Source organism: Pseudorasbora parva, chromosome 11, assembly GCF_024679245.1.
Source record: "Pseudorasbora parva isolate DD20220531a chromosome 11, ASM2467924v1, whole genome shotgun sequence".
In the NCBI taxonomy this organism is placed as follows: domain Eukaryota; kingdom Metazoa; phylum Chordata; class Actinopteri; order Cypriniformes; family Gobionidae; genus Pseudorasbora; species Pseudorasbora parva.
The window spans coordinates 20,198,243-20,214,319 of NC_090182.1; the positions used below are offsets into that span (position 1 = coordinate 20,198,243).

General features: G+C 37.5%; 1 protein-coding gene across 1 annotated transcript in view; it reads right to left on the minus strand.

The window, feature by feature from the left end:
- tnmd (tenomodulin) overlaps positions 1 to 16,077 on the minus strand; it is a 58,139-nt gene continuing 42,062 nt past the window's right edge. The window contains exons 6-8 of the mRNA XM_067456540.1: positions 9,459 to 9,618; positions 7,146 to 7,252; positions 1 to 1,378 (exon numbers count right to left, since the gene is read on the minus strand). Of these exons, the coding sequence (XP_067312641.1) occupies positions 1,169 to 1,378; positions 7,146 to 7,252; positions 9,459 to 9,618 (477 nt within the window). The 3' untranslated portion in view covers positions 1 to 1,168. The remainder of the gene's footprint in view (positions 1,379 to 7,145; positions 7,253 to 9,458; positions 9,619 to 16,077) is intronic.

A 16,077-nucleotide genomic window follows, 5' to 3' on the forward strand; every position in this document is an offset into this window, starting at 1 on the left:
TTATTCAGAAGTAAGTTGTTGGAAAAACACAAAGGAGCATTAGATTACATAGTTTCAATTTATAGAGCACCCATTTTCTTGGATGAAAGAATTGATTGAAACCGTCCCAGACCTGCAATTATGGTGCTAGCAATGTCACTTCTTAAATATAGCCGTGTGCTATGTGTACAGTATAGTTCTACGCCACATTCAGTTCACATAACAGCTTTTAAAAAGGCTTATTTTCAAAGCTCTACAGGGACTTGCTTAAGTGTACAGCAAATACATTAAAAATAATAGTTCATAATATAAACATGCAAATTAGTGTAAATGTACTTATGTTAACCTGGTTCCTCATAATGCCTCTGATCCACTATAAAAAAAGACAAATAAAGGGCCCCCAGAAAGGGTAACAATGTCATGCAGAACTTGACACGCAAACACCCAAAATCAAATGAAAACATTTTGAGTCATGTTTCATATACCGTGCAGACCTTGTTTTGAAAAGGTCTGCAAGGAATATGTAGACTACAGTAACCGCTTCTAGTTAGTATTAATGTATAGGTCAAGGATAGATCAAGAGACTGTTCATTGAAAAGAAGTCTTACTGAAAGCATCCATTTAAGGGAACACACGTGCACACGCAGTATATGTGGATAGTTGACATGAAATACTTTCTGCAGTTTGCCAAGATAGACTCCATTTTGTACTGTTTTAAACAGTTAATTATATAATAACAGTTTTTAAAACCATGATAACTGAGAGACTAATATTCCATGTGGTTTCAGAATTATTATGCTCATAAAAACTGCATGGATAATTATTACAAGCAAAATGCTCTTAAGAGGAAGTGTATTTGTACTAATAGAAATCCATTTGATGTGCCACAAATTTAACAAATGGGGGCAAAAACGTGAAATTGTGCAAAAAAGGACCTCAAATATGTAATTTCTCTTATGCATAACCTAAAATCTTGAACTTGATTATGTTATCAACTACCCACATATAATATGAAAAATAGTAATGGCAGTGACCAGGTCACTGAGGATGTTTTGAGCTATTGTTTTGCCTCACTTATTGTACATGAAGAATGGAAACCGTTGAGCACATGTGAAATTTCGTACAAATGAAGCTGGTCTACGCGTACCCCTGAGCAGCATAGCACCATTGGTCCCCCCTCCCGGGATCCTCAAATTCGTCCCAGCATCCGCGCTATCCACCAGTTGCAGGGCATGACAATCTGACAGATGACCCGTCCTCCCTGGTAATAGTAAGGATATGGCCAAAAGCCGCCCAGGGGCTCGTAGTATCGCCGACAATAACGGTACCCACGACGACAGTACTGGCAGCAGTAGCCCTGCTCATCTAGGCTGTTGTCCAGCTCCAGCCCCATTTCTCTCTGCGAAGAGAGTGAGTCAACAGGGTCAAATCCGCAGCCAAACAATACCTGCAATCTCACCACAGGGCGCGTGACTTATAGCTTGATTTTAGCAATAAAAAGGTGCACTGCTCTGAAGGGGGAATGAAGAGTAATTATAGGGTGTAGACATTCAATGACAAAAAACCCTGTCATGCTCGGATATGTCAAAAGGATCAGAGTGGCATTTAAAATAGATGCTTTTGATATGCCAAGCCAGGGTATCAGATATGATCTAACGCCCTTGACCTTTCCATTACACCGCCGGTGGCATCTCATGGCTTTGGCATCTCCGAATCAAGTCCCTTAACCCCACTGCCTGTCTGTTCTCAGTCAGAGCGAGTTTGACACTGGCAGACGCTGAGATAATTACACTATTTCTTTCATCCCAGCCCTCCCACTCCCATAAAAGCGTAGCATTGGTGCCTCGGTCCGAGCAGCGACCCTGGCCTCATTTGAGCTCGGAAATGAGAACCCTCCCCCACGCACTCTCGTGCCCTACTTTGACTTTGGCATAAAGCGAATGGCACGTTCCTACAACAATTAGTCGGGTAATGATCGCCCAACAAGGATCGCTTTATTTGCTCTCGCAGGCAGGGTGTGAATTGGTGTAAGGGCTAAATGAAAGCAGAGTGAAAGGTAAATTGGGTAGAATTAATGGCCCTTGGCCCTCTCCATTGTGATGGTGTACGCATGCCCTCTCCAGATTACCCAGGGCTGAGTGCCATGCCTTTGATCAGCCGCTACGGCGAGATGGGTTCCGAGAAGTGCCACTTAACGTTCTATCTCCTATAACTGTTGGAGCAGATAGCACCCTCGACTCACGCAGTTTCATTTGACTGCATTTCGATCTCTCCTGGCTTACGACACAGACAATACGACGTTATCCGGCTGATTAAAAACACCATCGTGGACCAAGTCACCTCTGATGATCTCACATTAGATCGGCAGATGAAGCCGTGCCTCTCTAGGCTGTCTGGCAACGCTTCAGAGTTCCTGTTTTGAATGACGCATATAAACACGACAGCAGTAATAGCTTTGAAACGTGTTGCCCGGAAGAAAACGATATTTATTCATGGTCATATGTGATGTTTGTATAGCATAAACAGGTATATTATTATCATTATCGATCTTTTTGGTTTTGAGATGAAGCGCAGTGAATTTTAATGTGCCGTGTGTGTGTGAAGATGCGTAATGGCGTGCGTTTCTCCTCTGGAGTCCCATCTCTCATTATGTTCTCCATAAATGAAGCATGTATGAGTTTTCATGAGCTCACTATGCAATGATGAATGGAGTGAAAATTGCATTCTCTTAATGATTGGACTAGTGCAAGAGAAAGAAGGGTGATGCCTGTACTCTTTGATTTATTACTCTCACAAACGCACAAAGACAATTACTGATTAATAATGTTTTTCAGGTTTAGGGTCACGAGTGTTGAGACAACAATTCATTTTGGTAACAGCACAAAGCCTGTCAGTGTAGCAATGTTTGATTTATCAGACTTGCACAGAAAAACCCACTGCCAGCATGAAAGGTGGATGTTATTTGGGAAATGAGTGAAATGATGCGTGATTAGTATAAAACAAGGAGACTATGAATGGTATTGTTGCACGGAGGCATATTAATCAAACTGATTAACCTGTTGCAGAATGTGAGTGTTCATTTTTGAGACTTTATGTCTGTTGCATGTGGTGATGACGAGAAGTGAAGTACTCTGGGACATGATGTCAGTCATTCATAATGTACTAAGAGTAATTAAAGGGTCTCTCATTAATTACTTACCCCAATGTGTTTTGACACCTGTAAAACCTCTTCAGACACTGATGGAGATTTTTGTGTTCAGGGCTCAGAAAGACCTTCATTGACACCAATGTAATTTCCTCTCTCAAGACCCATAAGGCACTAAAGACGTCATTACAAAGCCCATCTCACTACAGTGATTCTACAATCATTTTATGAAGCGACGAGAATAGTTTTTGTGTGCAAAAAAACTAAATAACGACTTATATAGTGATGGGCTGAATCAGAATGGTCATGAATCAGCGTATCGATTCAGGATTCGGATCGCGTGTCAAACTGCTGAAATCACATGACATTAGTGAATCCCGAATCTTCAATCGATACACTGATTCATTACCGTTTAAATCTTTGTTTTGAATTCGGCCCATCACTATATAAGTCATTATTTAGTTTTTTTGCGCACAAAATCTATTCTCGTGTCAATGAAAGCTTGTCTGAGCCATCGGAGTTCAACAAAAATATCTTAATTTGTGTTCTGAAGATGAACGGAGGTTTCACAGGTATCGAACGACATTAGGGTAAGTAATTATTGACATAATTTTCAATTTTAGGTGAGCTAACTCTTTAAGAACAGGTACCTATAGCCTTTAGCATTTTATATTAGCTTCACAAAGCCTGTCGTCGTTTAGTGTTACAGCCTGTCAGTGTTGTACTTGCGTTTAATGTGTGAAAGTATGAAGAATCCTCATTTATTATGGCATGGCACATCATAGAGCTGATTCTCAACTTGGCACCCTGTGGTATCATTTCATAGACTGTGATTGCAGAAGGCATAAATTATCTCGATGCTAACCAAGACACAAGAGAAACACTTTTTCCCAAACGATTTGTATTGATCATAAATTAATTTTGAGTAAAATCTTCATGCACTAAATTATTATAATTTTAAGTTAGTTAACTATTTGACATATTAAAAATAATTAAATATGATTAACACATTATTTGTTTATTTATTTATTTAAACTGTAACTGCATTTTATTTAATTTGACATGCTTTGTTCTGTTCTAAAAACTGACTGGAACATTTATAGCGATTGAAACTGCTAAGAGCACAGTTAAAAAAAGTCTTATGGTGAGAACCTGTTTATCAGTACATGATGGAGAAAGACCTCTTTACAGGTTATTTATTTATAAATCAAACCCAGACATACTATTTAGAACAAATGTAAAGCATTTGCATTCATTGTATGGTGGAATTTAATTATCGCTGAAGCTGAACCATCACTTATTTTAATGTGAACACCTGCAGAGGACTGCATCTTTATGCGTAAGCGATTAAGTAAGAAGAAAGTTGTTTTATTAAGTTATTACAAATTTGCATTTCCGGTGTGTATTGATATTCACTACCATTCAAAAGTTAAGGTTCAGTCATTTAAAAAAAAAAAGACGTCAACACTTCATTCAGCAAGTGGGCATTCAATTGATCAAGAGTAACATTTTAAATGTCTTTACTGTCACAAATAAATTCAAATAAACGTGCTTTTGAGCTTTATATTCTTCAGAGAATCCTGAAAAAAGTATAGCTGTTTTCAACATACGTATGTTAATAATAATAAGATTGTGTTTCTTGAACACAAAAAAGATCTTTGACACTTTGCCATCACAGGAATAAATTACATTTTGAAATATATTAATTGTAAAATATAAATTATATTAACATTTCAGAATATTACTGTTTTTAATGTACCGTTTTATATTTTTGATCAAATAAATGCAGCTTTGGTAAGCATAAGAGACTTCTTTCAAAAACAAATCTTATCTGATTGATAGTGTAGTTATAGAGAAATATATGCTATGTATTTTAATCTTCTTCCCTTAAAGGGATAGTTCACCTAAAAATGAAAATTACTCATGCTCAAGCTGTCCTAAGTGTATATATGACTTTCTTCTTTCAGACGAATACAATTAGCGATGCATTAAAAAATGATGATATATTAGCCCATAAAATGCATCCATTATAAAAACTATATTTATCATTTTATAAAATAAAATAACTAGCCTCCGGCAGATGGCCTACGCAAGTTGATTACAGCAAAAGAGTAACCCTTGACATGATGTAGGAGTAGCATAAGCTTTGACGCCTCTCGCGGTACAAAAACATTTTTGACTAGTGTTATGTTTTGGTCTATCCTCTGCGTTTCTGCGTTTGTCAATAGACCATGTTCCGGGCCAAGGGTTACTCTTTCGACGTAACACGATGCATACAGCCGTCTGTTGGAGGCTAGTATTTTTATTTATAACGTTTTAAATGTGGCATCGTTGAAACAAGTTTCAATTTCAGAAGGCCTTTATTAACCCCCCGGAGCCATGCGGATATGTTTGATGATGGATGGGTGAACTTTTTGGGCTTCAAAATCATATCCTCTATTCACTGCCATTATAAAGCTTAAAGAAAGAACCAGGACATTATTTAACATACACCTAGGATTGCTTGAGGGTTGAGTAAATCATGGGGTATTTTAAACTTATGGGTGAACTATCCCTTAAAAAGCAACTGCCTGTGTTAATATGTTAATTTTACACCACTTAATTGACTGACACCCCTCACTTTTTGTATTTATTTCTTATCACATATTTAAAAAGAAACTTGAAACTTGCATTTGATTCATTTTAGTATCCTAGGTTTAGAGTGAATTTATCTTCTTTGGGTCCTTGACTGGAAAGTGCATCTTAAGTTCAGACTTGGGGAGGGCGGTTCAATCGGCGATCTGCAAGCCAGAACGCTTTCATCTAGAACGCGGGGTCACAATGCCTACCATCAACAACTGCGACAGGAGCACAACTCTGAGATTCGACTGGACCCAATCATCAGAGGCTTATCCTTCCAATGTAGGTCAAGGACCATGATGCAATTTCTCAGCGCAGCCAGATGATAGTTATTCAGTTTGAAAGATATCCAGAGCGGTGCTGGCACACAACGCATCAGCGTGGCAGGACTGGGGAAAGGTCAGCCTCGTATATCTCAGGCCTTCTGTCACAGGAACTTTGATGATTATTTATAAAAAAGTGCACAACAGGAAGAGACCTGTAGCAAAATATGAATTCCCTCCTCAAGCTGCAGACGCCTGCCGGCGGGAGAGCTAAAAGAAGGAATTGCGTCTAGGATCCTCTGAAAGGTCTGAGATATCTGGCTTCCCAGCAGCATCTACATGACTCCAGACTCCAATTACCGGGAGCCACATCCCCTCTGACGTTCACAAAAGCCTTTGTTATCGCTCTGCCCACAAACACAGCCCGCCTGTGCTTAGCCTTGGAATTGGCTGGATGGGTATGTATTAACCAGCTGATATAAGGAGAGGATTTCAAAAGCGAAAGGTGGTTTCATCTGGGTTTGCTTTAATTATATGGAACGTTGCAGTCCGTATTGCTGGATGAGGTGGGCAGGCAAGTCGTTCCTGGACCTCTGCAGATAATGGTGCCTTTCCCCCCCAACCAAATGTCTTTCTTTGCGCCGTCTTCTCATCCTTGTGCTCAGAAACTAGAGGTTGCATACTAGATTGGGAGGTGTATATCGTAGGTGTGCAAAGCATTAGTGCGTATGACATCAGGATAATTAATCATTGAACATATGCTTCACATGATTCTTTATGTCTTGATAATTAAAGCATGATTAATACATTTATCTATTCATTAATAAGTGACCTTGGGAGGCTGTCTTTGTACATCACTAACTACATAAGAGAGGCAAGAAAAAACTGTGCAAAGCAAACTTGCTTCCTTTGAAGGCTAAATACTGCTCTCCATTAGCTGCAAGACATTAAGGGAGTCTTGGCCTGATTTAAGCAGATATATAGAGCAATTTCAATGCCCTGTGGTCCACATGGTCTGTTTTAAGTTCTGAAAGGGAACTTCGATTAATGAACGATTTATACCAAAAAGAGAGCATGACTATCCGGCTCAACCGCAGTCGAACGTGCCTTTTAGTAATGAACCTTAGGCTTTTACTTACATAGTCGTTGACTGGTAACTGGTCCATGACGTCACGGGTCTGACGTGGCCCTCTTGCCTCCAGCTCTGGGGTCTCCTCCACGTCTTCTACATCATGGAAGTCAGCATCTGCATCACAGAAGGAAAGACCCAGTCACGCTGCTAAACACCTGCTGCTACAAAATGGATATCGTGAAAGGCCCCTTTGATCTTCCTTAAGAACTTAAACCCCTACAGTGCTAAAATGCCCTCATTTAGAAAAATCAATAACAAGTTTTGGCAAAATATTTCTTCAAACATGGTTTCTTCATATCTTTGAATAGTTAATCAATGATTGCTTAGGATAGTGTTTCTTAAACTTTTTATACCAAGTATCACCATAATGACCAACATTAAAATACAGTAGCGTAGTAGGAATAACTATTCCGCTACAGCTTTGCACAGTTCAAAAACAAGCCAGTTTTTTTCCTAATAAGATTATTTATTGTTGTCAGCCACTTTATCATTGGAAAAACACAGTTTGTACATTGACACTACACTGTGCTTACCAAAGGTAAGAGGCTCCAGTGAATTATGAATTCACTGTTAATTCATATTAAATGAAATAATAAAATAATATTTTAATTAAAATATGTACTAAAATGTATGTACCTAAAATATGTACCTAAAAGTTAAATTAAAACGGTACTGTACTTGAATGCTAAAAAACTTTACAACTTTAAAATGTATTGCTTTAACCTTAATTTATATTTAAAGTCAAAATTAAATATTTGCTCTGAGCTTGTCACACCAAAGAAAAATGTGTTAACCACCCAGACAAATTTGAATTATAAAAAAAGCGGCAAGCAAAATCTTGAAAAAACAAAACAGCATTCTCTGCTCTCAAACGCTGGGTGCGTGTCCACTGTCAGCGCTGAAAATGATCGTAAACACAAGTTTCTAAGGTAAAGATTGCATGTGAATGCCCTCCCATTTCAACATTTGAATGAGACGAGCTCGTAATCAGGACTTCAGAAGTGGGAATTATCAAATTTCCGATAGCACATGAAGGCGGCATAAGCACTCAAGAAGACAACACTAGTGGGCACCTACGATGGCGGGACAGGAGGATAAAGGCCGAGGTGGGAGGTAGTCGGTTCAGCAGTGAATTCTGCAGTGGATCAAACTATCTGGAAAATCTGTTCTAAAACTATCACTACAGAGGCAGGTGTTGGTATTAATCAAGGTAGCTGTGCACAAAATAAATCCACCTCTTCTTGATATAAGTGGGTGCATTTACATGCACGTTCTTAAGCTGATTATGCCTAATAAGCCGACAATGAACATAGTCATGTAAAAGCGGTAACCCGTTTTCTTTTATCGGAGTAAGGTCATAAACGGCGTAAGCATAAACCGGTTGGGACAGGTAGTTTTTTGCTTCTTACCTCGATTTCGCGCGGCATGTAAACACATTAACCTGCTTTCTGTTGGCTTATTGAAGTGCGCGAATGTGTGATAGGTGACAAAAACCAAAACTTAGAGCAGATTTAAACGCATCCAGACAGAGCGACACTTTTAAGGCCCAGAAAATTGTAAAGATGTGTTCTTCTCATCTCAGGCAGCAGAAGTAGAATAGGTTCAGTCAAAACGCTGCATCTGTAACTGCATGAGGGATAATATGAGCTGTAAATCACCCGCTGATGCACGCTTTATTTAACATCACAATTGACGTAACATTTGAAAAACTCAGAGTCAGATATGGACATTATTATTTTTGACGTCACTACAAAGAAATAACCCGGTTTATTAATAAAGTCATGTAAACGCGGTTTACTTGCGTTGTCAGTTTACTGGTTTGCATGTAAACGGGGAAAACTGATTTTTTCAATAAGCTGATTTTTTGGAGTTATTAGCTTACTGGTGTGCATGTACCCATTGATTTTGTTTTATACGCTGATTTGTAATTTATCGCAACTTTATTGCGTTATATGGACTTGTGACTTATGACGAAGGCATAATATCTGTAGTCTGTAGTAACTAACGGTAGTGACAGTAACGTACGAGCACATTCGCACGTGCGATTGAACTGGCGAACTGATGCGAATATGCTCGTTATCAAGCCACCATTTTAGTACTACACAGTTCACAGCTTTTGTAATGTGATTTCTAACATTTATAATTATAATAATTTAGAAACAAATTTAAGAATTGCTTTATAGGGACTTTAATTTAGTGATTCCTCTGCGTACCACACTTGAGAACCACTTAGGACATTTTTAGCGCATTAGCCACACAATTCTGTGTTTGAAGGGAAAGGGTTGAATTGGATTTCGAGTTAGTAAGCCCCTGTTTTAACCTCTGAGAGGTGATGGGTGGATCCAGTGGATGGGTAGATCTTGGCAAATCTCCCAGATCTTGGAATTCAACAGGAATGTTTTGTTGGATATGGGCTCCTCAGCTGGGATCCATATCTGAGAGTCCACCATCTGCATATCCACTTCACCCGTCTCACTCACCTGTGAAAAGAAAATGCATTTTAATGCCTTAGTGTGTCTGCACAAAAATGCTTCGTCATAGATAGATGGTCTGACAAAGATACTATGCCAGGATTTGCCCATATCGATTCGTTGTGGATTTGCACAACAACTGCCTTTTGGATTTCCACTAAAATGTCAGTGCTATGTTAGCTTTCAGTATAGTATTTTCCCATAGCTGTCATATTTCTAATAACTGTCAATAACAACTGTATAATACTATGAATATATTTTACAGTCAAACAAAAATGTATTCTGACACCTTCAACATGTTCTCATATCACAGTTTATTTGCTTAAAAAATGGTAATACAACGGCAAGAACTTAAACTGTGTCAGAACAAATTCATCTTGATAATGTCAGATAACTTTGATAGAAAGGGATGTAATGGATTACAATCAACCAACAGCTGTCAGCTGTTACATTTAAATACACAATTAGATTATACAATTAAGGTCAACCAATGACCAAGCAATGCTTCATTTAGTTCAGTATGTGGTGTAAAAGGTCACAAAAGCAATTCAAGAAAACACTTAAGCAAAACACGGTCAGGTCAAAGTGCCTGAATAATTTTGGTTGCAAATTTTGAAATACATGTTACTGGTAGTCCACTGTATGAAGAATTTTTGGGTATAAATGTCACTGTTTACTTGATTTTGCTGTCCACACTTACATAAATGAACTATATTGTCCTGCATCCACCAGTAATATTTTATATACATACACACACACACACTTTTTAAATATAATTTAATAACAATTATAAAAATCAGTTTAAACTTTAAAATAATTTAAATCATTAAACAATCATCACACAAACCGATCATAATAAATGTCCCATTTACACTTTGAATTGAATGTGAATGATGTTTCTTTGTCAAAGCCTCAGTCTCCGTTTGATTGATGGCTGTGAGTGAAGTGTTAGCAGCGTGAGAAGTTTTGTGGCTGCTGCTTGGGTCTTTCAGCAGTTCTGTGTATAGTAAGATAAGAAATAGTAACACTTCTTATAATCTTACACAACTTGCTTACACAAGTCTGCATTTTCATTTTCAGAGTCCATTTTATGCATTTCTTTTTGTGCAAAAAAAAAAAAATGATTAAAACTAGTTAAACAATACACTTAGGCTATGTGTGGATCAAGAGAAAAGTACTTATACTTAAAGGGGTCATGAACTGCATTATTTTATGTTTTAATGTTTTCTGGGGTGCACTTATAATGTTAGTATTATTTTTACACCAAAAATGTAGAAATCTCATACCATACAGAATGTGTTGAAAAAGGTGAAAGTGAAACCAGAATATTTGACTGTACATGACTCTTTACTTCTGAACCATTAAACAGAAATTAGTAAAACACGTACACATAATCAGTATATATTAAATAATCTGTAACAAATAGTAAGATCTTTTTTACTCTCATAAGTGTTTTGCTTCGTTCCTGTTAGATACTGCAGTTTAGAAGGTTATTTTGGAAATGTAATAGGTTACAGATTACAAGTTACCAACACTTAAAAAAAAAAAAATCAGTTAAAAAACAGAACAGAACTGGCAGCACAGTTGCCAGCAAGTTACTGTTACTAATTTCTCCCTTTCTTCCTGTTGGTGAAATGTACAACTTCCTACTGGCTTTGCAACTTCTTAGTGCAAACTACAATACAATATACTGCATGCTATTGTATAAGTTATTGAGTAATACAGCTGGCAAACAATAATTTAATAAATAGCCCTAATGCAGTCTTGCTTAAAACACCATGTTTTAATGCAGTGTAAATGTACCCTTTGAAATAGTGACTTAGAAATGTAACAGAAGAAAAACAGCTTTAAAGCATGCCTCTTTATTAAACTTTTGGAAACTTTCTTGGGAAAAAAAAGCCTAAAGGATATTTACGGAAAAAACAAAAATGTAATCTAAGAGGTAGAAATGAACAATAAAAAGATTCCCAAAATAAATGTCTTACTTATAGACAAAATTAAGACAATGGTAAAACAAAACCCAAAGCTTATCATTTTTTTTAAAATTTCATTGGCAATGCATGTACATTTCGGCTGTTTAAAAGAAGAAGAAAAAAATTATAACAAGTCTTTAACAAATGACTCAAATAAATATTGCAGGATGTCCAAAATGTAACTCTGGACAAGAAACTATGTGTCTGTGTGTGCAATAAGGGTGTAACGGTTTGCGTGTGCACTCATCCAAAGTGCGCACATGGAAAGCCACATATCAGACAGCATGCAATTATTGAGTCCTCTTTCAAGTCTTTCACCTGAATGGACAAATTCACATAAAAGTTATGTCAATGTGCCCGTCTTAGCGAGTATCCTAGCAGACATATTAGGTTATGTCTTAAGTAAAATGTAAAGAGTCGAGAAAGACAACAGTGTGTATATGTATTTTGGATCCGTACATTACAGTGTGTCTTAAAGGGACAGCAGCCTAATATTCCTGCTGATGAATTAGGTGTTGATCTTCTGCCAAGGCAGTCTTTCACCTATCTATAACATCATGAATAGACATTCCAAAACGACTTGGTTGAAATAAAAGCTGCTTTTGGACTAACAAGGTTTTCAGTTCAGAAATTTACAGGATATTCTTAGAATGATGGCCTCTTATATGTCAAGAGAAAATTTGATCTCAATTTATGACCACTTTAAGTTGTACTTTCAGAAGCCCAATTGGCTTGAGTGAAACTGACCCAATTCCTTCCTTACCCTTTAAACTCATCTCTGTTCGTCGGTGCTTTCTTTCTATTGCATATCCTAAGTCTCTTTCGCACAAACCAAGCAAGCTAAAGCTGGGGTTTCTGCTTTATGCTATTGCTTTGGAACATTTCACTCTCTCTGCAGCCAGGGAACAACTAACTGCTGACCATGGCTAAAATCTTTATTTTGACCTCTCTAAAAGACCATAGAGGTACCTTCTTGTGAAACAGACTTATTTCTTCCCTGGCTATGAAAAAGTGCCCTTTTCTGCAGGCACTGGTGGTGTTGCATTTTAATTTTTACAGCAATAGGAGTGCAAAAATATAACTGACTTTAAGATGACTAAGACAGATTTACTGCCTGCTGTGTTGGTCTAAGGAAGGACTTAGGCGTTATTCAGTCCTGCAGGTACGATAAACGATAAAGTACACTGTGTTGCACTTACTCCATCACAATTATACAACTAATTATACAACTCATAATAATGTACTTAATTTGTTAGTTCTACAGTTCATAAGCTATTATGTAAATTATTGTTGCCTAATGATAGCGTTTACATGTCAGTGATCTAATTGAGATCCAGAAAGCGTCTTCGGGTAATATAATCATGTGAGGTATATGTTTGTTATGCTGTAGTTATGTGTAAACAGAAGTACAAACAAATTCTACCACGTTCCCTTGTTAATTAGCGCAGAGACCAGAGAAATGGCTCACATGACAAATATTTTTACAAGGTGATTTTCTCCCAGTCTAAAGCTTAATTGCACATTAGTTAAGCTTGATGTAGAATCCTGAGGCTATTGTCTGAATTACTATCATTTATATTAGATTCCCCTCTTTCTCTTTTATTTGCTCGTCTCCTCAACCCTCTTTTTTTTCATCCCGCTGCTCTTGTTTTATTAGAAGTCATTTTCTGTGCCATTTCTTGTTTGTTGGGAAGCGACACCGCACTGACCTGTAGCGGTTCCAGTTCCGCCTGATTAAAAGCTTCACTCTCTGCGCCTTTGAGAGTTTCTTTGCTCCAGCCCCCTCTCCCTGAAATCACACTAAACTAATGATGACTAGGAGGACAGCCTGCATGACTCAAGCAGTGAAGGATGCTGGTTTAGCCTAAAATTAAAACTCGAGCCAGCGGTGCAAGCAGACCGCTTTAATTGACCATCTCGCCTGCTCAAGTAAAGCGTGCCTTTCATATGAGTAAACAAAGGTTAGGGCACTGATCCTGTAATATTTTATAACAGTCTTTGAGAAATTAGCTGTATAAGTTTAAGGGTGGGTTCTCTTGAGACATCTAAAGGTTGCAGAAGAGGCCCTGAAAGGAAAAGTGCAAAGCTGAATTATGTCTTGACTGGTTAGCATGTTTGGCTGGTTAGCATGGCCCAGTTAGCATGACCCTAGCTGGTCGACGCTAAAAATACACCATCAAAATGGCTCTTTCTCCTTTGTTGGAAACATTTAATTTTAGGAAAGACTTATACACTCTAAAAAATACTGGGTTAAAAACAACCCAAGTTGGGTTGAAAATGCACCGACCCGACAATTGAGTTGTTTTAACCCAATGGTTGAGTTGTTTTAACCCAGTGGTTGAGTTGTTTTAACCCAGTGGTTGGGTTAAATGTTGCTTAAGACAACCCAATTGCTGGGTAAGAACAACTCAACCATTGGGTTAAAACAACCCAATTGTTGGGTTGGTGCATTTTCAACCCAACTTGGGTTGTTTTTAACCCAGCATTTTTTAGAGTGTATATACATGGTGCTTTCCGATTACTTACGAATAATATGGCGAATAAGCCCTGTCTTTTAAATGAAAGAGCCAATCACTGATTAATAAAAGCATTGTGTCCATGCAGCTGCGGTTAGAAGCTCCGGATGCTATAGAAACCGGCATTGTTCTGAGACGTGCATTTAGGAAAAAAATTAAATAATAATAATTTAGTCATGATTCAAGCATTTAGAAACAAATTGTTTTGGGTGATTTCAAATATAAAATTGAATCATAAGCTTGTTGAACAGTTTTGGAGAATGTGAAGTTTCCCCATTTAAAGAAATAGGAGCTGCACTTGCATGCCTGAGAGGCGTTCAAAGATGGCCACCGAGGTTACTTGTCTTAAATGTGCTATAAGCGATGTCATGCATTTTTTAAGGCAAACACATTTTTTTGTCACATACAGCAAACACTATCCGCTAGCTGCCTGTCCCCTGAACACACTGTAAACAACAAAAACAAAACCCGGTCTCTTTAGTCAGCACAAGCTCCACAAACAGCAACAAAACAAACTTGGGCAGTCTGGACAACGAAACATAATAAACAGTGCACCAGCCAATAACCGACAAGAATGATTGGAGGGGGGGTGGGGGGTGGGGGGGGGGGGGGTGGAGGTTGTGGGTTAGTGTGCGTGCACATGGGGTGTGTGTAGAAGAGGGAAGCATAAAGAGGGAAGTTTGAATTATATGATTTTGATATGGCCGAGACATGACCAAAGAGGCAATGTTCTGATGAACAACTTGCAACAAAAAGGAAAAAGCTTTGTTTTAAAATCGACCAATCACCATATAAGTGATTATTTATTTATTTATTTATTTATTTTTTTTGCCACAAAAACTATTCTTGTCGCTTCAAAAAATGATTGTAGAGCCACTGTAGTGAGGTGGGCTTTGTAACGACGTCTTTAGTGCCTTTTATGGGTCTTGGGAAATGACATTGGTGTCAATGAAGGCCTGTCCGAGCCATCGAATTTCAACACAAATATCTTAATTTGTGTTCTGAAGATGAACAAAGGTCTCATGGGTGTCGAACGACATGAGGGTGAGTTATTAATGACAGAATTTTCATTTTTGGGTGAACTAACCCTTTAAAGGGACTTTGATTTTAGCTGCCATCAGCCAATCAACACTGTCAGGACATCACTTTCCTGAGGCTCCAAATGAATGTAAAGTCACATGGTATGTGTGCCTGATTAAAAGCTTCATTTTTTGCACCTTCTTTCAAAAGTTTAGTGTTGGTAATATGTTTTAAATGATTTCAAAAAAAGTCTTATTCTCACTAAGGAATAGCATATATTTGATCAAAATTCAGAAAAACAGTATTATTGTGAAATAGTATTACCCGTTATTAATAGATAGCTATGCAGGAAGTAATGCAGGACTAAATAAGTAGCACTACATTAACACTTCAGCTACTACTATTAACTAATATAGAAACAAGCTTAACTAATCAGTAAGTATCATTCCATTTAGGAGATAGTTCCTTATTAAGTAATCAATAATTACTGACTGAGATTAGCTTCATTAATAACTATTAACTAACTGACCAATTATCACAGCATTATTGTGTCTGAGATGTAATTAATCATATTCTTTTTTGTTTACTCTGAATAAAGTAAGAAAATGCATGACTTATTACTTAAGTGTTACCTAGTCAATATGCAGGAGCTACTAGTGATCTGGACCATTATTTTAAAGTGGAAAATATGTTTTTTCACTTTATAATAATGGTCTAGATCACCAGTAGTTCTTGTAGAGTGATGCATTTTATTACTTTATTCAGAGTAACAAAGGGAGATTTTTAAGAACTACTAGTGATCTAACAATGTTTTCCTCTTTAAAATAATGGTCCAGATCACTAGAAGTTCCTGCACAATGACTAGGTAACACTTAAGTAATTAGTGATGCATTTTATGATCACATTGAGAGTAAAATAAAGAAAATTTCTCACATCTCAGACATGTTAATGTTGTGATT